Genomic DNA, 23,493 nt, shown 5'->3' with positions numbered 1-23,493 from the left:
TTTATGATAGTTTCTCTCTTTACATAAATATCGTTAGCAAAACTCAGTCTGAGAATTTAGTATAGAAAACTAAACATAAACTGTTGTTGTTTGATCAAAAACTTTGTGAAACATTTCCAATTATCACTCCAATATAAGATCATTGCAACCAACCAAGCTGAGACACCCTGCATGATTTTCTTCACCGAATCAAGATTATTTAATGGCGAGACTCACTTACTGAATACAATTTGACAGACTAATTAACAGTCTGTCTTTCAGACACTACTTCCTTAATCTAATTTAATGAGCAAACATGAACAATTCCAACTTCCCAAATATATTTCATTATGTGAATGAGAATTGATTGATCAATCTGATATTTGAATTTGAGTGTACAACAGTTTAATCATATATTTGAAAGTCAATTCAAATAGCTGAGAACAATTTAGGTATAAGAGCTTAATTTGATTAAAAAGACTTAAAACATGAAGTTTGAATGTGCTCTAGGCTTCTTTTTCCTCTAACAATTAAATTTATTTTCAACTTAATAGTTTTTTAGCTGGCAGATAGTGAATACTGCCCAGATTAATGAATCTCTTTGTCATCAGGTTGTGCAGTTCTGATGCCCTTGTTTCTATCCTGCACTTGAAGGAACTTATAATCAAACACAAAGTATAATGAGTTGGTGCACCAAGATCATAGGGAAATCAATCTCTCAATTTATTTAATTTCATAATATAATCCATTAGATATATATAACTACACAGTACTAAAATTCTACCATCTCAAGTTTACAAACTCTCTTCTTAATCCTGATAACTACCTGGACCTGTCTGTAACACAATGAAAGTATACTTACACTTATCTAGCATCAAACTTTCATTTTTTTACATTTTGTACTTTTCATTCGACTGCCAAGCATTGCTGACGAAGGTCCATGGGGACCAAAAGTTCCAAAATATTTTCTAAAACATTACTCCTTATTTGTCAATTATGAGTCAAATCTTATTTCTCTGGTTGTCTCTATTAATATTTTCTTTTGGAGTAACATGGATTTTCGTTATTATATATATATATATATATTCCATTAACATAAAGTCGGCTTAAGGATTCACAAATGATATTCGAGTTGGTTAGCATCATGTTTGATCTCTAGAGTAAGGCAAAATATGTCACCAAAAACAGAACTAGTATTGTTCGATACAGGTAACAAATGCCTACAGTGGAATTACGACCTTCCTTACCGGTTTCGAACCTCTGGACATACAATCAGCGTCCATGGCCTAGTTGATTAGGGTGTCCGTGTACAAAGCGGGAGGCCCGGGTTCGAATCCTGGTGGAGGCTGGAAGTTTTTTCACTGTTCTTGATTTTCCAACTCATAACGATTTTCATTTATATATATATATATATATATATATATATATATATATATATATATATATATATATATATATATATATGATAGATGGCATTAATTCCAGGTGAAGAGTGCTCAATATACCTGGGTATAGAGCTGGATAGGTATAAATAATGTACACTCGTACAAAGTTTGCGCTATTACTCGAGTTTCATGCTTCTTCGCAATCATCAGATAGCTTTTCTATGTCGACACTTTGACAAAAGCTCAGTTCTTTTGTTCAGCAGATTTTGGTTTCTCAGCCGAAGTATTTCCACCTTCTCCTCAAAAAACGGAAAAAATAACAGCACCACGCTACAGACAGACAACCTGATCATTAGCTATCTGATGATTGCGAAGAAGCATGAAACTCGAGTAATGGCGCAAACTTTGTACGAGTGTACATTATTTATACCTATATATATATATATATGTATATATATATATATATATTTATATATATATATATATATATATATATATATATATATATATAAATAACTTTTCCAGGTCATCTATTGCTAGTACTTATTAATTTATCATGATCAATATGACACATACAGCATGGTGCTTCCCTAGTAACCACCTTGGTTACCAAACAGCTCTCGGATCTGGTTGTTGTGTGGGTTCATCTTCACGATACCGTTGGGAAAGGTTTTGTCTAAGTCCTCCCAAAATTTCTTGGCAGAGAGGAAGTTTGCTAGCTGTTGGGTAGTTTGTAAAACCAAACATGACATTTCTGACGTTTGTTTCTGTCAATCATCATAAAATGGAGTAAGAACTAATTAAATTTTATTGCCCACTCTTCGAATGTACCAGATCCAAATTTTTGGGGTCCCGCTGGAATCAAATTAGTCCGGATATTTCACAAAGCCGGGGAGATTTTCCAAGTGGAAATGGAACCAGAGTAAACAACAATAACAGTGAAGAAATTTTTCCTCCCTTATCACTACTTGACAAAATATATGGTTCAGAATGTAGAATATAATAGAAGGAAATTTAGATTAATTTACATTCACTGTTTACATCCTAACAAGTTCACCCTCTGCAACGCATTTCATTTTAACATTCAAATGTCCCCTTTTCCACATTATTTATTATTTATTTATTTTAAAGTTTTTGTGGTACCCCATGGGTGACCCATTATGTGTTCATTTTCTTTTGGTCCACAGCGGGGGGGGGGGGGTTGGATGAAATCATGGGTGCAGACTTTGCTCTTAACGTGCATTATGGTTATCCCTGTAAGCCTTCATACAAAGTTTGAAAGAAACCCAACAATTGCTCAATTCCTGCTTTTTTCTCTGGAAAAGATCAAAAGTGTTTCAATGCCTACCTGGCTTGGGTGAAATCCATCCACAGGTTCAATAAGGTCTTTGGCATGACCCCCTTCCTTCACCCACTTCTTTAAGACTTTAAAGGGAAAAAATACTAGGAATATTAGTAATATGCTAATATAGAGTAACTTACATATTTTAAGACTAATACATTAGTCTCTCAAATGCAGACTAATTCCTAAAGCAGTTGTGTTTTATTATTAAAGTTACAAGGCGCAGTTCACTTCCACAGGCTAGGAACACCCCATACCTCCCCAGAGAATCCTAAATACACACTAAAACAACTGTATTTGCATGATTGCAAATACGTGTCATTGTAGTACCTGCACGATGATGGTGAAAGTTAGTTTTTGATTTTCAATGGAGGTGTCTTTGAAGTTATTTCGGTCACGAATAAGCCAATTCGGCATTTGGTCCTTTAAAGTAGACCAAAGTTATTTATAAACAGTACTCTAGTTAGCATGTGCCTGCAACATAAACGCAGAAATTTTCACTCAAACCATCACAGATGAACCCGACAACCATTAACGGTTGTCAATCCTGACTCACACCTGTTCAGGACGACTGACAGAGAATACACAAAGTCCTGGACACTGATTGTTCAAATTGAACAACATTTTAACGTTACTGTATTCTCGCCTAGTTAGCAAAATTTTATGAACGTACGGTCGTACACACCAAATGCCTAATGCACGATTAATTTAACGGATACAATGTAACACTCTTCGATTTATTTAAACTGCTTGGTCGATTTCCTGGCCCTGGTTTATCATCATCCAAAACATGTTATATACACCATGTAGGCCTAGGTACAGAGCAGCTAGTTATGGAGTCTCTCTTTAACTTTTCAGACAATTATTTTCATCACTTTTAGTAACACAACAAATCTATTAATTGATATGGGTATTGATTAAATTTCACCTCACATCAATTTGCAACATAATGACTTAGTAAATCACTAATCCAACTACCTGTGTATAGGCCTATATAATATATAATCCAACCACCTGTTTGTATGTAATGTATAATCAAACCACCTGTTTGTATATAACGTATAATCCAACCACCTGTTGTATATAATGTATAATCCAACCACCTGTTTGTATATAACGTATAATCCAACCACCTGTTCGTTTATAACTTGTAATCCAACCACCTGTTTGTATATAACGTATAATCCAACCACCTGTTTGTATATTATGTATAATTCAGTATATAAAAGATAATACTTTGCTTGTGTTAAGATTTTACAAACTGTCTAATGGACTCAATTACCTTCGGTGATATCAAATACTTCATAGTGTAAGTCAAAGTTGGTTGACTTATATGCACCTACTTCCATTTCCAAAGCTCTGCTCAAGTTTGCGGCTCTCTAAGGAAGAAAAAAGAAAACGTTGGCTTTTGGCAGTATAACAGTTCAAGTTAAACCATTGTTGAAAACAATTTGCATACCTACAGCAATCTGTGTTCAGAGACCACTGACGCGTTTGAGGTGATCCATATAGCTATTGCTCAAGTCAGCAATAGATTAATCACACAAAGCGGTGCACTCCTAAATTTAAACCACATGGGTTAATGAGCAAGTTATAAATAAATGTGATTCAATCCTCTACATCTCGTTGCTAGACAGTTTTCATGCTAGAAGTTAATTCACTACTTAAAATGACCTACATTGTTCATTAGGGGGGTTTTAGCTCTGAACAGCATCATAGCTTTAACAAATCAACACTCAATATGCTGCCTAAACTATAGAGGTGATGATTTTTATATTGTCTTAAAGGAGAATTGAAGGCAAGATATTAAGCCATTTCTAATTGTTTTCCCCACTCACAAGACGAATATAACATAATCAACCACACTCCTTTCCTACCTGAGATAATTAACTATTATTACGACGCTTGAAATGTGAATTAGCAATAATCCGGGCTCTTTGTAACGTACTATACGGACAACTAGGCATATTTCACGTTTGGCAAACATTAGCTAACTGTGCAAGCTGCAGTGTGTAACTAGCATTTTGCTAGTTAACATTTAATATTCATATTGCTATCTCTCAGAAAGTCAGATTATGAAAACAATTTGAAAATTGCTTTGCTTGTGTAAATGGCCAGACCTGTTCCTTACGATTATGAACCATGTTTCAACGCAGCCAAATTACAAGAAAGAGAAAATAATGGACTTAGCGTTGACTATGAGAACTAGAACGTAGGCCGAGACAAACAGCCTATAGGCCTAATGTTGTTAGGCTCGGTAATACGGACTGGTGTGACTGTGGTTTGTGCAACAGTATGCAGAAAGAAGTAGAGTGTTTTCTTGAAAAGGTCTGGTTTCTTCTTCGGATGTGAAAACCAAAACTGTGTTTTCTTTACTTGGGAAGAATGACCGTTACAATCGAACGCCTGACAGTACGGCATTTTGTTGGGCTTCACTTCGAGTAACGTCGGGCCCACATGTAGGCTAAGTACGGTACATTTTTCATATGCAGTACAACCTACACAGTGTAAGTATAGCCTAGCATACATATACACATCGTGTCTGGATGTTGAAGTTAAAAGCAATTTGTCCGGATAGTAAGTCATCCGTGACCCATGGTCACATGTATTTGCATATCTATGGCGATCTCCACTGGCGATATTGTTCAATCAACCTCAATGAGCGCCATCGGTGCCATTCTCAACTATCAAAAGGTCGGTACTCAATTTTAGATAAGTTCTTGGGATCAATAAGTGGTTCATTTTAAAGCCTATATTTAAATCAACAATTAGGATCATGATTGCTTGCTGCCTTCAATTCCCCTTTAATGTCAAATAATCATTAAAACAACATTACATATAATTTCTACAAAGTTTATGATCAAATTGAGAATGAAATCATACAGAATTAACTAACATGTTTTTTTTTGGCATTTGGTCTCCAATTTTCAGAAATTTGCCCTAACTTGTAAATTATTACCCGAAACGAGGTTACACCTAATCAAACTTTCAGATCAGATATCTTGCATCAAATGAACACTACGTAGTTTATAAGTTGAAATAAGTATAAAACTTTTGTCATCTTGAAACTTCTTCTTATTAAGATTGATCACAATCTCCTTTTATCATTTAAAACCAATGCAACTGGCAATTATTAAACAACATTAGAGAGCACACCTGGGATGTCAGATTGCGCAATGTTTCATTAGAGCTCATCCAACCCATACATGGTGATATCTGCAGGCAATTCAGGAATTCGTAGAGATCTGAATATGTCACGTCTTGCCGCCAGTTACCAAGAGGATGAATCTTATCATGTAGAGTATCGTACAGTATCCTCCCATCGGCCATGCTTGTCGCAATCACATGACTTCCCTTTGGTAATTTTGTATCCTAACAAAAGCATAAAATCAGGAAAGATGAATCATAGCTGTCAAAGTGCTGTTACCATATATATAGAACAAATTAAATTAATTTTAATATATCCTGGCAATTCAAATCACATTGTATTAAAGGGTCAGGGTCTCAAAAGATCAACTCATTTCTCACAGACATGGAAGTTAACAGGAAAATCAAATATATATACATTTTCGGTTGCCTAAGTATCAGCCACTTACATACATAACTAAACAATGGAAAACTAGTGCCATAGGTATAAACTTGACAAAAGGAAAGAATAATTATTCTACTAAAAAGAGATTTGAGCCAGACATGCATAGATTGAATAATGTGTAATACCTGATTACACAGTACGTTAGGTAGTTTTACTTTTGACCCCCCAGGGACCAGAAGATGGGGCTCTGTTGAAACTTGCCCCTCAATATCATAACTTAAGAAGTGTTGTCATGATTATTTTCATATTTAAATTATCTCCAGTTATTTTCGTGTAACATTCAACAGGCAACTTTGACATTTTTTCAATCAATGTTTGTAGGCTCATATGAACCCTTCAAACTGGCCATTATGTGCAATTAGAGAAGCATGCTACAAGTGTATACTTCTATCTTAACATTTATAAACATTAAAACAGTGAGGCAACCAACATACAACATATGACCAGAGTATTTGAATAATTAATATCCTCAATTAACATACCAGAAATTTCAAGGTACTGTGGAAATTAGCCCTCATTTCTTCTGGAGTAGTCATGTGAGCTATAGTATCTGGATGCCTGGTAAAGAAATATCAAAACATGTTTTGAAAGTTCCACTTTGTCATGTTGAACTGGTGGCACCAAACTCAACTGTTAAAGGATAGAAATGTTACCTGGAACTTACATACAATGTCATTCTACTCCACTAAATATACACAAAAATATTGATGAAATTATCTAACTACATCTGTCAAAGTTTACAAATGAAGCATTAAAGGTTATATTAAATTTTGTGAGACACAAAATGCCATGCACTGCTTTGAGCAATTATTTGCACACTAAACACACTGTAGTTTATGAGGAGTCCAATGGTTGTCTCTTTAGTTAGATTAAGTGGTAATCCAATTATATGTGTGAACATTAATCAATGTTAAATCTAATGTGACATGCACAACTGGATGCTATAATCTAAGCATTTCGATTCAACTCCTACATGCCGTGTCCAAGGTACCTATTTTCATATTCAGAATTGTATCAATTTTATTCCAACAAAAAAACACTTAAAGCATGCAAACACCAGTGATATATCAGATGTTCAATCTACAAAATATGTTACATTTGATATCTTCAATATTCAAATTTAAAAGTGGATGAATTAGAATATGGCTTCATTCGTATTGGTTGATGTTTCAAAAGGTTCACAACCCCATGCAGCATTGAGAATCTGAACTGGAAGTCTGGAACCCCATTGCAATGCAGTGAAAACAAAAACCAAAATACCACTTCAGCATCCACGATATCACACCTGCTTGCTTCAGCATCCACGATATCACACCTGCTTGCTTCAATGTCATTTTCAGTACAAAAAAATGTATGACAACTAGAACCAGCAATATCTGGAGTATGACATGGTGGAATTGTTTCCAAGTAGCACACATTCATAGATCCAGTTCCTCTTTTAAAAGGAATTAATTTCCAGTTCAAAGTGATAAGACCAGAGTGGCAAGTACGAAACACTTTGACGTGAAAAAGAAATAAAGAATCATAGATTGCACCCCAACACTTACTAAACACTGCAGATTGAAAAAAAAAGCGCATATTTTTTGTCTGAATAATAATGTTGGCAATCATAATGTGAAAGCTCTTACCCATTGCAGACATCATTACCGATCAGGGAGTAAATGACAAGAGCTGGATGATCCATCTTCTGATCCCGAGACATACTGCAAATAGAATAAGATGAATAATTACTGTACCATGGCACGTAAGAACACTAGCAGTCATCAAGTGTATTAAAAGAAATTACTCAGAAGTCATTTTGTTGAAGGTTCAACTCACCAAATCTTTTCACCCAGAATAACAGTTTGCTAAAGTGAATATCACAGTTGAATCATTCTGAACACTGAAATCTCTTCAACCAGTAAAATTATGATTGATAAATTGTCAAAGTACTTGAATGACAAAAATTCATGGCTTTCACATCTGCCTTTATCAGCAATTATACAGTGGTGGGAAGGTCTATACAATCATTAATATTATTCTGGTTATATAGCACAGACATGTTTGACTAACCTTTTAAATACATTACTTGGGCTTTTTACCTCCTACCAATAATTGATATTTTTGACAAATTAACTTCTCACTTGAATCAGAGAAACTCCCAAACAGAGATATATAAGTATTGACTCTAACTTCAAGAATAAAACAGCCTTACATGATTCAATCTGTGAGTAAAGTTGGAAAAAAAGGTGAAGTTTTGCAGTCTTCTACTAATTTAAGGCACGGCCATATCACACGACTTTTCAACAGTTACTATCCCTGGTCATTGGTAACTTGTCATTCTCATGGTCTCACACACCTACGTGAAAATAATTCAAACAGTCACTCTAGGGTCACTGCAGTGTGCCACATCTACAGGGGCAGCCACAAACCAGCACATGCAACTATATTTTCAAGGTACCTAGCAGGTCTCCATTTATACACATGGGTAAAGAGGGGCAATGAAGATATAGTGCCTTGCCCAAGGACACAATGTAATGATCTGGCCAGGACTCAAACCTGCAATCCTTAGATCACAGAAGTAGGTGGTCAAACAGGAATTAAACTGGCTTATATCCTCAATGCATTCATTAAGAGGTTGAGCTGATTCTCCACTGACTTATCAAGCATCACAGTCACTTTGAAAACCACTGATTTTATCTTTGACCATAGGAATAAACAATATGCACAATGGAAAATTGATATGACTTAAATAAGTTATCAACAGAGAGATTTATTGTAAAAGCTTTTCCTCTCCTATTAGTTTGCTTGCTATGCAAAGCTTCCTGTGTCTGCAATGTCAGTTCACGACCTCACTCGTAAATCTATAAGTTGAAAGAATATTTGTACCTGTACTGTATGGTTCCATTCATGCTACTACTTCTTGCACCTGTTAGAAAATTAATAAATAAATATAAACTGAAACTAACTATCTAAGATTGCTGTCTGTCTGGGCCTTCAATTGCCTATCTTTTCATACAATCATGTTGTCACTGTATTGCAGTTAGTCTTGCACTTAGATAAGGGGAACATAACACTTCCATTTTAAGCTTCTATAGTTAATTCAACACACACAAGAAAAGTTTAGTACCTCTGATAATGTCACAATGCTTAAGTTAAGGTGTGAATCAATATTTCTCTCATGTATTCACTTCATTCAGTGTGGCAGCATGTGTGGTATCGTAAAAGACAGAAGTAATATAAATAAATGAATATGCACCATACATGAAGGCAACACCTCTGAGCAAACACATGCATGGTGGCCTTCTTCATCGCAGGTTGGATGACGAAGAATAAACCCATCTGACTTGGTATTATTTAAATTTCTACAGAAATGGACAAAGTATAAGAAGATTAACGTTTACCATTCACACCCAAGTTCTGGTAATCTCGATGGTTACAGTGATTCATCTGCCACATCCTGTAGTAAGCTGAATCAGTAGGCCACCTGCAAATCAGCATGATAATCAAACCAGTTTCACTGAGACCACATAATTTTTTCTTCTTCTTTTGTATCGTTGTTTGTTTTATTTTATTTTACCTGCCTCAGCTTTTGTGACTTAAATTTTCCTTTTAAAATATGTGAGTTGAACAACAAACTAGATCATATATTTCTTGTTTATTAATAATTTGTGTGCCACTTCACTGGATGCCAGTCAAACATAGTCAATGTTGTTAAAATTGTGCGTACCGTTACACGTTTAGAGTCATCAATTCATGATGATGCAAGATTGAACTTAGAGTCCTACCCAACTGTTGACAATATACATGTATGACAAGTGCAGTGTGGATACTAAACACAATTATGGATGAAAAGCATGACTGTCGTTTAATGTCTGTAACAACTTAATTCTAGCATGTTAATACTTGCTGCAAGTCTCCAAAATCATTTCCCCAGAGTTTCTACCCATCCAAATAACTGTTAGCTAAACAAAGAGGATTGAATTAAACAAACATAGGGATCTCAGTGAGGCAAGATGCTCTGACTTATGCATGTATAAAGCAAGAGCTTAAATTTGACAATAGTTGACCAGTTTTGATCCCTCTAGGCTATACCATATATACTCACGCAAAATAAAGATGACCAATGGAAGGACTTGTAGATAATGCATCACATTGCATTCAATGTGATATAGATTTATACTCAATGGGTACTGAGGCATGCTGGGAATGATTGGTTCAGCTACAAGTGAGTTTACCAACAGTACAATTATATATAGTTTGCAGAGATTCATTTAATTCAGACACCTAGAAGGACTTACCGCTGCACCAATTTACCAAAGGGGACTGACTTGGTGTGTGCAATAAGCTAAAGCAACAACATCCCACTTCTGACACCATGTAATAAGCTTGATACAAGACTCAAGAGTGGAGGTACAGCTGGGATATTGTTGCTTTGACTTCTGCATTCAGAGTGTCTTGTCATTGCTAGACAGTTTTACATACAACAGTTTTCTAAACAGGCGCATACTACCACAGAGAGTTGGGGGTGGGGGGGGGGGGGGGAGAAAGAGCCAGAGGCAATTAGATTTAGTTACACCCAGAAAGTTCTGCAGTTACAACAAGAGGATGCAGTGAGGGTGACTTATGCCTGGGAATATCTCCAGAACAGGGTTAACATGAAAAACATCCAGTATGTTACAGTGTGCAAGTGATCCTGTGTGGAAGATATATATACTTTTTCTATGTTCTTTGTTCTTTCCTTCTTCCTCTTACTTATCCTTTGTATTCTTTTGCTTATTGTTTTTGTAAAGGGGGACTGCTCATCAAAGCTCTGCTTCTTCAGTACGCCTCCTCCACCTCCTTGTAATATAATTACTCACCATTGTATTTATATTATGTGGAAATGAATCAAACTCAATTTCATGGCTTAGATACTTACTTAACTAAGGAGCTGTTAATGTATCCTGTGGGGTAGAAGAAGAAACAATAAACAAACTTAAGCTAATCATCAAAGGAAGGAAAACAACAAAAGCCACTGTACACCTCAACAAGGCTCATTTTAATGTTAAGAAGCATTATAGGTACTGAACCTAAATCTAAAACATTCCAAGTTTTTTCTTCATTTCTTGACCACCGTTACCATATAAAGATGAAGGACATGATGTAATCAGACATTCACCATTATATTTTCCAAATGCATCAAAGTGTTCATCAACATAAAGTATTAATGCTTCCTGACTACAGGCGCAAGGAAAAGTGCAATTTAAGAAAATGACAAACCAACCAACAAAATTTCAGGAGAAAATATCGAAAAGTGAAGTGTTTCGTTAGAAAGAACTGTTTCTAAGTTTAGCAGTAACTTCATGGAGATGTAAACTAGGAATGTTAGAACAAACCTGTCATAGAAGAGAGATGGGGCCAGTCAAATTCATCAGCCAAAACATCTGGAAGTATCTCAAAAGCACCCTACATTAATATGGTAAATAATGAAAGAATGCAGTTAACCTCACAAAATGCATTATTCTTTAGAATTTATAGACCATTAATCTTGGACTCTCAAGCACGCCAAGGAATATATTTCCCTGTAATACGTAAACACATTGTGGATGGATTCGATCTTAATTTAACCCTCTGAGATTATAATCCACCTATGGCTAACACCCCTTAAAATCGTCCAATAGCTATATATATAAACTCTAACTTCAAGATCGTAATGACTGAATAAAATGACTTCCTCTTAAGAAATATGATGTTTATAAAGGAAAAGCAAACAAAAGGCTTTTACAAATGAATATAACTGTATTGTTGCTCACTCTGCTGTAGCAAAACATATGTATAGTGCTTCTTGAAACTTAGAAATTATATCTAAGCAATGAAGATACATTACTATCTTCCCTGCCTATAGCGAATACCAGGAATGTTGTGCTGGCCATTAGAGCATTTGTGTTTCCAATCATACAGGTGACTGGTAAATTAATTAGGTGCGCTCAAGGGTGAATCCTAATGGCAGTACTTGGGGATAGTTTATGCTACCAAGTAACAAGTTATTAATGCTTGAGTGAACTTGAGGAAGACTGTCATTCTATAGGCAGGCCTGACCGTCATGTAGATTGTACAGCATAAAATGACTTCCTCCTTCAGAAATATAACAAACTAAAGGCCTATACATTTGAATTACTGTGTGTGACAGACCCTACTGACACAAAATAGATTTATGGTACTTCTTGAAACTTAGAAAATGTATATCTCAGCCATAAAACATTCTATCATAGCAGGATGTGGTTTTAAGTTATCATGCCATAAATTGACCATTTTAAAAGACCTCCTGAAAGTGTTTATATACTTCTTAAATAAAAGAAGAGCCCTAATCAAATATTTATGAGGCACTTTCAGTTTCATCATTCAGTAAATGTACAAACACTGACAGACTTGTAGCTTCCTTCTTCATTTCTTTCCTTGTTTTTCTTTCCTTTCAATGAAGCTAACATCAATGACAATATACATTGTAGATGAAAATAGCTCACCAGGCTGATATCAGGAGCAGACACCCAGTTTTCTGGAATGTGAAAGTGAGCACCAGCTGAGTCCCCCAAGAGAATAACCCCCAATTGACCTGTGCCATCACACAGTAGCTCTTCATAGGTCTTGCCTGTTTTGGGATCAACTCCCTTCCACATAACAAAAGAAATGTGTTAAGAGTCATTTACAGCCTGTATAATACAGTTTTCTGTTAAACTTGTGCTGTATGTTTGTCACTAAATTCAGTATAAACATTTATTGTTGTTTGACTCGAAATTGGCAAATCATTGTAACAAGGTCAGGGATGTAGACACCATCTTTCTACTGGGAAGAGGGGGGGGTGCAGGTAGAGGCTAAAATGCTATGATGTTCAGGGAAAATGGGATAGGCCTAAGGTGAGGGGAAATTTTTGTAAAATGGAGGGTGTTGGATGTAAAATGGTGTTACATATATTGCAGACTTTGAAACAATGTTAAAGAATTTTCGACTGTTTAGGTTGAACCACAAGTATAGGAGCTGTACATTCGGGTTTGTTTTGTAATAACTGCCTGCCAGTAAGGGGGAAAGGTGGGGGAAGAGGGAGAAGTAATCCCCTCCTTGATTTTATTTGGGGGATAAAGCCCCCTCTGCTGAAGTATACACGGCTGCATATCCCTGAATACGGTAGGTACTTTCCTGATTGGGAACATGAACAAATACTCTTGATTTCAATCGAGATATAACATCTCTGGAGAGGAGTTAAGTAGTAGGGAACAGCTTATAGGGGGAATTAGAATAATGAATCAAGAACATAATCACTGAGGCAACAGGAAACCTGCTTGCTATTGAGCCACACGAACAATTAATTAAAGCAAAAGTAGAACACAATGGAGGAAGTATTAAACTTACATAGATACCATTGCAGTTTGAATCTCTATGTCTATCTCCATCGATGGCCCTGTGTATAGAATTAATCAGAAATAATTAACAGCAAACGAATGACTATTGAAGTCCAACCACTGAAATAAAACAGATCCAGAGAGGTACAATTAACCAATGTTAACCCTCCCCCTAACCTACAGTACCAATAACAAATTAATAAGCAAAAACAGTGAAGATTCAATGCCTGCCAGAAAAGAGCTCTAAGGCAAGTGGAATGTTTGAAATGTGGAACTTTTTTAGGCAAAAGTATGGCAGGGAATTCTCGAAGGATACATAAAACAATACAATCAGACTGAAGTACAAGTGAAGCTTTTCTAGGTGTACTGTGTGTTATTACAATCATTCTATTTTATTCTCCCTCAGTACGACGTATTCAAAGACACTTAGTAATACTTTCTTCCAACCACAAACTTTTCATTTTTGATGAAGTGCTATCTCATAGAACCTCCACATATGAACTGAATTTCATAATTTGCCAAACGATTAATCCATTGAACCTGGTATATTGTATTGATTATGAAAAGTAAGATATGCAAAGCAACAGTTTGGAACCAAAAAGATAAACTTAGAGGTCATGGTCTTGAGACATTGAAGCTACATAATAAACTATGCACATTTAAAACAGAACTAGATCATAAAAGTGGTAATAACCTTCAATGTATAACTTGTGAATGAACCTTATTCCTGCTAAAAGCTGCTGCTCAATTTAGTTATTGAAGTATGGGGTTTGCATTTCAATACTTGAATTATCATGACAGCAGTAACACAGTCTGCTTTTCCACAGGATCAGTCACATAATTCATGCAATGTATAGCACCAATGATGTAGTTTTTTTCTTGCACAAAATGGTGCAATCAATTGCTGAAGTTCCCATAACCAGTTCATCATGAGACAAAATTTCTTTCCCAGCTTAGGTAAATCAGCCATGAAGTGTTATGAGCCTGCATTAATACTTGGTTTTGAAATGATATGGTCTTTCTAAAGTGGTTTCACATCATGTGAATGGTAAGAGATGCAATGATGCAAATGCCAGTAGCTTGCTAAGGGTTATCTGTACTTCCCTAATTAGCTATGGGTACTCTTACACTTGATCCGGATTGGAAATGTGTCATGCGCAGCAGCGGATCGCGTACTATGTATGCTCCAAAACTTTTGTTGTCATGGTGTATACCTTTAGGGTGTCAATACTACGCTATGTACGGCCCACACGCACTCAATCTATGCAGGAATTAGCACATGCATGTTACAGGACTGGAATTTCAGGCGAGAATGCATGTGATGTAATGAGATCAGCGGATATTTCGGGTCACTGTTGATGAGGGAGTGTTTACATTGCAAAATTGAACTCGTCGTCCGGATCAGATCCTGTTCTCTGCCAGCATCGAGATAGGAGGATCAGATCCGGATCTGAACTGTGTTTATACACTACAGCCGTGATATTGACGTCAGGATCAGATCCTGATCTAGTGTGTCAAAGCACCCTATGCTAAGATATTAATGGTCACCTATAGTTAAACTCTGGTTTTACATGTTACGTCAGTTGCCTGGCATCTCACTCAGACTTTAAGTCTCATGTATTAAACCCTCCTTAAAATGTAGAAATAATGGAGAAAGATAACACTTTCAGCAATTTCTGGTATGCTACAACCATATGCACTTCCAATGATCATTGAAAGAATAGTCCAGAATTTCATCAAATCTATTGTGACGTCACGACCATGTTCATGATACTGTTTAAAATTTCGGCAGGGGTTTGTGGTAATTAAGACTCAAATGTCATTTTCTTTCAAAGTGCCCATCAGATACGTATTAGCTTTGGTGTTGTTTTGTCATTTTCAGATTATCTATCATTAATATGAAAACCATTCTTTTTCAGCCTGTTCACACCATGAAAGACAAATCAATATTGCCTCGACTACTGCATATTTAGTTCTCTGATAGAAAGGATACACCAATACCTTTTGCCTGGATGAACAGAACTGTCTACGTCATCACAGTCTCTGCCTCTAAAATGGGTCCCACGCAGAGTCTGTGGATCAAGGACAGGAAGACTAGTGAAATGCAAACTTGTCAAGTAAATAGTCTGAATAAATAGTCTGATTAAACATCCTCTTACACATGCTGTATGGGACACTTCCTCTTAAAACCTTTTCTATATTACACTCCATCACAACCACACAAACTGGTAGGCCAATAACAATACTCTCTCAAAATATGGTCATGGCTTGCTGTAGGTTCAGGAAATCTCTACGATGGTATGAGGCTGCTTGCACACTGCCCAAGCAAACGCAATGCAAATCAACTCAATTATGGTGACCTATTTGTCAAGACACAATTTCACATCACAACTGACCTAAGGACACAGAATGATCAGCCAGGGCACACAAATACTGTCTTCTGTTAATAATGACCAGTGCTAGTTGAGGTCACATGCAAACTTACTTCCTGTTAACTGCTGCAAACTGCAAAAATTTGCCAGTCGGGAAAATGCTTCATGTCAAACTTTCCCAACGGGACATATAAAGTGGCTGAATCTTGATCAGTTGTAGTCTTAGAGGGTGTGAAGACTCGCGCAAAAAGAAACGTCTAATGCTGGTAATCTGACCTAGTTTCGAATGAGGTGTAACAGAAGTGTTAGACACCACCATCGATCCCAGAAAATACACACACAGCTTGATACCGTCGGTAATTAGACACTAGTGTACAGTCAGTACATACAGCTGCTATTTATACACAGCCCAGCGTATAAACGATAGAGCGATGGACATCTCATGTCCAGCTAAAGATAACAAGGTATCACGTTTCATTACCGTCTGCATTTTGTAGCGACACAAACAAAACGTCACTTGCAAGCAACATGAAGTTAACTTTTTCAGATGGCCCCTCACGTGTGGTCAGTCAGATTTTAGAGTATACTGTTCATATGACAACATCACATCCTTATTTACTGAGCTCTTTCATTTAAGTACAATTGAAATTCTGAAGTTATGACCTTATTCTGACTAATACTAAGTTTATGGAGGAGCCAATGGGATATTGTCATGCACTGCCATGAAAAACAAGCTGAAGATATAAATAAATCAGTTGCGGCAATTATCCAATGAGAGTTGTCTTCTACTTAATTACAAACTTTAACTATTAAATTATCAAAGTAATTACACCAGGTTCTAGTAATCTAAATCCAATGCATTGTTTTTATGATACAGTTTAAACAACAAAAACACTTTGCAATTAAGAGTGTGCTTACTAACAGCTCTAGCTAGGTCTGATTAAGAGCAGTCAACAAGATGCTAAAAATAAACACTATCAAACAGGTTCAAACTCCTTCGGTGTGTTGATCGATAAGATAAAAACAAACACTTTGCGGTGAAAGGTAATATAGATTTTACATACCTGGAGAATTTAAATTAAATATGTTATTAAACTTTAAAGCATCCCTCAACTTCTCTATAGATGCCTGAATGTTAAACAGTACTATGCGATAACAGTAAACAAATTGCTAACAACGAAGGTCAAATTGCAGAAATATCATCGTAAAACTGCAGGCCTTCTTGTCCAATAGTTTTAATGACAATAATATAACTGTGCCTATTGACCTTAGCATAGAATTTTTAGGCTTGTAACACAATTTTTTTTTTACCTGAATGTAATTCTATGAAAGTGTTTCTAATAGAGATTTTGCATGCCCATTCCCTGGATAGCTTAAGAATTGCATATATTTTCATTTCTCAATCCTCTCCCCTGCCACACAACATCATGCCCCACATACACACATAAATAAAATACCCATTGATTTGTCTAAGGTCATGACACCTTAATATCTCTCAGGCTGTCTTTTGACCAATTCAGTTTGGACAGTAAGATTACAGGAAATACCCATTTCCCAAAAGTTATGAGAAAATTAAAAATTGTATGACTGATCTATCAATGACCAGGTGGCCAACTTTGGTGATCTTAATGCGCAACGGCTCAGTCACTGTGCATAAATACCCTTGAATCATGTTTAATGCTCCATTAATGACTTTTCCTTGCAAAGTTGAGAAATATATCTATTGCAAAAAAATGAAATATATGTTCATGTCACATTGAAACATGAACCTCTTACCTCAATGATGCTAAATCTGTCTCCATCAGCATCTACGAGTGGTTCATGGTCATCGAGTCGTCTGAAACAAATCCAGAAAAGGTTTTGTTTTTAGCGTTTTTCTTGTGTGTGTTAAGGCCAGGAACATTGGGTGATGTGGACACAAATGTTGGACATTGAAGAACTATCTATTTCTGATAAGAAATTAAAGAACTATCCCAAATCCTCTGGTAATTAAATTCACATCTCATCTGAAGTAAAAGTAAGCCACCAACCAGCTTCAAAGAGCAGTTTTAGTAGTAATGCAAACTAGGTTGAATGCAATGCACAAGGGAGTCATGTATCTTCTTATAACATATTACTACTGACTTCTAAAGTTGTTGGTTTCTTATAAATGCATGCCCATATATCCTATAAATTGTTACATCAAAATGTATCATGAAAGTACTTTCAAAGATTTTCTGAATTCAATCCAATGGAATCTGCAAGTATATGAACACATTCATGTTAATATATTGCATGGATCAGTGGTGTGTTTTGTTTGAAAAAGATGGGTATGTAGGGTCAGAATGACATCAAAGGTATCATGACAAATTTGTTAAAGCTGTCATCTGAATTTTTGCATAATAACATTGTAATTTTTTTCTTATCAAGATGTGTAATATCAGTTCTACACATAACTTGATACTTCTCAATCCAACTAAGATATCCCTGGAAAAATCAGTGATAACAGTACCAATCAACCCTGAGTAAATTTAGTGCAACATTTTATATTATCATTGCAAACTGTTATACAAGATTTTTCCATAGTGATCCAATCTTCGAGGAAGAGGTATCACCCTCTCCCGATTGAGAAATTTATACATTATCAATAGTTCTTTTGAGCAACTTTTGAGGCAATTTATGTTCAAGATTTCATATTTCCTTTGTAATTTTTGGCAACCCTAAAAAGGGGGCAAGAAACCCCCACTTTGAATACCAGGTTCTAAAAATAACTTTTAAGCAGAGTTCATGAGGTATCTTACTGATACACAAATTGACAAATTCCTTTCAGGATAGGGAAACCATCACAGATGTCTGATCCCAGCTTCCGCATCTGGGATGAGGAAGAAGAGAAAAATTCAACATTAAAAGAGTCTTCGTACTCCAAGGTTTTATTCAAAGTGTGATGTAGGCAGAACTTTAGGTCTTGATATGTAATAGCCCAAGTAAGACAATTGAGTGTAATTTAGAAAAGTATCGATAGCTGTTCCAGTTTTTAAGATATTCAGCTTTAGAACATGCACACGTCATCTCTAGCATACTGTACTCCTTCAAGGGCTGAATTTGAAGAGGACATCAGCTCCTCAATGCAGACTTAAATGTTAGTGTTAATCCATAACTTAATAAGTTCTATAACTACATCAAACATGTTCCCTGTTTTTATATGATTATTTTATATTATAATTTAACATTCTGAACAATAGAACACTCTTGCAAAACATTCAACACCACTTGTCATGTAATATTTGTAATGCATTGTAAATACGTTAAATGAGACCACAGAAAGTCCTGATTTCCCCATTGCCTTTTTTTTGCATTTGAGGAATGGTCTGTGCATTAGGCTAAGTAGCCCAGCCACTTCAATTGATGAGCCTGAGATGCTTACAGGTTCATTTCTCAAAAGTTAAAACTGACCATAGAAGTACAATCTGGACTGATAGTAGTATGTGTCTTCAACATTCTACAATGATTAATATGTTGCCCAAATTCACCATTTAAATAAACTACTATGTTCAATGATCCCACAGGCTTTATTTTAACAGTAACAGTTTTGAAGACTTAATGACACTACTGCTAATAGAATTGTTATGTGTGGGTTTCTACCATTTCCACTGTTCAATAGCAAACCTTGTGGTACTGTTTTTCTCTTGCAGCCCTTGTTGGAAGGATCTGGCTGGCTGACCAAGCAAGACCCTTGTTTACAAGAGGATACAAGTGGCATTCCGGTTGGCCAGGATCAACAGTACACAAGGTGAGAGCTTGACAAGCTACATCTGGAGTAAAGAATTTCTCATCTATCCTAAAAGACAAAAAGAGACAGAGAGCAGGGACATCATCAGATTCAGCTGACAGAGATGCAATCCATATTACCTCATAGGCTATAGATGGGATCACAATCATTTGGTTATCAAATAGCTTACTTAATGAGTAGTAGCTCTAAGGGTAAAGATGCAAGCTGAACACTCAACTTGAATTACTCAAACACAAAACATTTCTTTTTCAGGTTATGAAAGCATCTGAAAAATGTAAACATGAATGTTTCATGGGCAGGTTTACAAAACAGATCTCGGAAATTAAGAAAGCCTGGCTAAGTACTGTAGCTGGATGTTAACTATAAAGTAGAAATTATCATGTTCATGATGAGAATAAAGGAAAAAAACTTAAAAGATTCTCAAGAAGAGATTAAGGTAATGATGGCACTTTTAACACATGGAAGGTTTGTTTCCAAACATTAGTCTACTTCTTGAACCCATCAACTAGCATTTTCCAGATTATCTTCTATGCCCTTGCCAAGTCGTCTAATGATAGAGGTTCTTTCAAGCCAGATGCTGTAAAATCATTTTGTCCGTTCACTTTCACATGCTTCATATACCGCCAGATCTTTCCAAATCTGGACCGAACTAACTTCTACAAACAACAAATTTAGCCACTGTAGTAGTTACAGCATGTACTGTTTAATGAGCTGATAGCATCAATACACCAATAGAATGCAATAACTTAAGCCCGGGTCACATCTGCGCGATTCAACACGCGATTCAACTTGCAACTAAAATCACGCGAATCAGAAAAGTTGCTTCTGAGAAGTTGCGCTGATTAGGACATTGCTCTATTGCAAATCAACCCAAATCGACGGCGCAACTTTTATTGCGCAACAAGTTGATACCCGTGTCTAACTACGCGATTCAACCTTCAATTGTATTGCGAGTTGAATCGCGTGTTGAATCGCGCAGATGTGACCCGGGCTTAAAGAAAACAAGATAAAGGTACTCACAGTTGTTGTATGGTAGGCTCAACACTGGCTACAAATGTCTTGCATGGTGGTTGGTAACTTGCTACAAGGATAAACGAACCTCAATATACAAGTTTCATAATTTAAAAATATGACAGTTACAACTTTTTTCGTAATATTTTTCTATGAGTAGTTATTGCACTGTAAGAACAAAAGTATTACCATTATACTTCTATGGGTTACTTTAAAGGACACACCTGACAAAGCATGCATGAGGAATATGAACCTAATTGTTTTAATTGGTATTACCAGAAATTGATAGGTACAGCCTTTGCACAGGATAACCAAACTTGGTCTATCCTTTATAGGGTATAGTCACTTTCTGTACAGTATGTGAGTGCAAAATTAATGCTCATGCAGCCAGCGACCCTTACCTGGGAGGTAATTGCACAACCTTTGAAATCCTTGAACAACGGTCTCATTGTTTATTTCTCCAATTTGTTCTGCTAAGCTCACGATAATGGTACAACCTGATGGGGTAAACAGCACCAAGAAACATAAATTCAATAACCAGCTTCCAAAATCATATCACTGTACAACAATATCTTAAAAATAATCATTTCTATCTGAGTCAGTGCTGCATGATTTGTTGTATCAGTTCTCTTCATCATAGGTACAGTATACTCTATGTTTGGATAGCCCTAACAAATTAAGCAGCAAAAATTCTCACAGTGAAACTAAGAAACATCAATTTTGTATTTTGAGACACTTTCATGGATTATTTCATTCATTTAGCAGACTTATACAGGAAACTTCATTCAACGATTGCGCAAAGTTAAACTTCTGAAGTTTGCAAACTAATTCTTTCTATTTGCTGCAGAATCTGGTCAAACCATCAATGAAACCACATTGCAATATGACACAACAAAGCAGTAAAATCATCAAGTACATATGTCATCACCACTATAGTGATAAAATCATTAATGCCATATTATAATTACTGCAAATTTACTGAATACTGTATACCATCCTACTAGGCCCCTATAACTATGTAGAGCAAAGGTCACACTCACAGGCCATAAAACAGGCAGTGCACATGGTTTAATTAATTTCTTACCAAACAAGAATAAAATACAACGAGGGTGAGGTGACAGGGATACACTGTGACTAGGAATAGACCTTTATAAGCATATCATTGGACTCAAATAGGCTAGGACCTAACACTAGGCCAAGCATTCTCCTACTGTATTTAGCTGCAGCCTTACCACTTCCAGGTTTTTGGTAGGCTATAGTACTAGAAGTAGAATTTTCATTTGGTTAAAGAACTTAGCCAAGCAATGCTAGATCTTACATTAGTCATGCAGGCAACCCCAGTGCATTGTACCTTCTAAGATTACCTTCATAGGATAAACGGTTGCGTTTCGTTCAAGTAAAAAGTGCAAGGAAGCTGGCCCGCAGCCAGGAGCGTATTGGTAATCGAATTTAAAGTGTATACGGCGATGGTACGGTATGTCCATATACCGGTGTGACAGTAAAGTTTGTTCCCCTGGCGACATGTATAGATGATACTTATAATATCCGGACTGATATTACTGGACGAGAGTATGTTCAGTATCGAATGATAATCCAGGCTTATCGATCTAAAATCCTATATTTCGACCGATAATCCAAGTTTATCGCCGATCAATCTGGATTTTCTTGCGATAAACCAGTGGATTTTCGGCAGTAAGCCTGGAATATCGTTCAATAAACTTGGATTGTCGGTCAATTAAAAATCCATGATTTTAGCCATGCACTAGTCAACGTTTTGAAACAATAATCCCGGTTTTCGCCAGAAAAATACAGGTTGGACGGAGAGAATGGAGCTTCCCTCTTAAAATCTTCTTACATGAGCGATATGCAGTCGTGGTTAATATCATGCTGTAAAAGGCAGTACCTGGTGACGTTTATAGTCTCCATGTGCATATACCACATGGCGTGTGTTCGAGCGATCATTAATTGTTACCGCTTGCTAACCCAATTTTTTTTTAAGACTTGAACATAAACTAAAACAGAAAATGGACAGAAAGCAACAAACCTGCACACGTTGATCCTCCATTGACTTTACCTCTTACCAGCGCAACTACGGCAAACAGGCTGAAAACGACCATACATTTCTTTAAATCCATTTCGAATGAAGACTAATTGAGTTAAAGCACGCGAATTGATATTGTTTAGATTATATATAGGCCTAGAGAGATCCCGGGAGCAAAGTATAACAAGTGACTTAATTAATTGAACCAACTGCTTGTAATTATCTACAGAGTCGATGAAGTACAGAGTCAAACTACAGAGTCAAACAAAGTTTCAAAGATCGACGACAGCCTACTATACTGTATGCTATTTTAATCTGTTTTAACTTTTATTGCGATTAAGGAAGTTTATCTTCATGGTACCTTTATAGGCCTGTATGGTGAACGCTGCGTTAATTCCTGTTTCTATTGATAGTTTATAGTTTGGAATGTAAAACAACTAGGAACTACTCTTGCCACACAGTTCGGTATACGTATGATAGTGCTGGTTTTCTTTTGTTTTCTTCCGTACTGCATGATTTGAAGCATAACAGTGCACAGTAAACAAAGGCAAGGTGCCAAGAAATTGTAACTGCACAAATTATCGAATAATATGATCTAGAAGGAACTCTCACGCCAAAGTAGGAAAACGTACAAATAATGGAGG

At 36.2% G+C, this 23,493-nt stretch overlaps 1 protein-coding gene across 2 annotated transcripts; it reads right to left on the bottom strand.

Annotated features, from left to right (window-relative positions):
* Positions 1–678: 678 nt before the first annotated feature.
* Positions 679–23,203, bottom strand: LOC139958646 (acyloxyacyl hydrolase-like). Of its 2 annotated transcripts, none has more exons than XM_071955887.1 (19): positions 22,853–23,203; positions 21,210–21,305; positions 20,818–20,878; positions 19,674–19,845; positions 18,809–18,879; positions 17,805–17,865; positions 15,658–15,728; positions 13,667–13,715; positions 12,784–12,927; positions 11,656–11,725; positions 11,199–11,223; positions 9,682–9,764; positions 9,167–9,206; positions 7,927–8,001; positions 6,781–6,856; positions 5,863–6,078; positions 3,989–4,085; positions 2,713–2,789; positions 679–2,083 (listed from the first exon to the last, which is right to left on the bottom strand). In XM_071955887.1, exons 1-19 carry the CDS (start codon positions 22,941–22,943, stop codon positions 1,955–1,957), a joined length of 1,704 nt encoding a protein of 567 aa, XP_071811988.1. In that variant the 5' UTR covers positions 22,944–23,203; the 3' UTR covers positions 679–1,954. The 2 variants fall into 2 exon arrangements, with proteins under 2 accessions (XP_071811988.1, XP_071811980.1); XM_071955879.1 differs by lacking the exon at positions 22,853–23,203 and adding an exon at positions 22,160–22,724.
* Between the last annotated feature and the right edge of the window lie 290 nt (positions 23,204–23,493).

Source organism: Apostichopus japonicus, chromosome 3 (genome assembly GCF_037975245.1).
Source record: "Apostichopus japonicus isolate 1M-3 chromosome 3, ASM3797524v1, whole genome shotgun sequence".
Lineage (NCBI taxonomy): Eukaryota > Metazoa > Echinodermata > Holothuroidea > Aspidochirotida > Stichopodidae > Apostichopus > Apostichopus japonicus.
The sequence above is the reverse complement of the archived record's forward strand: the minus strand, read 5'-3'. Positions and strand labels throughout refer to the sequence as shown.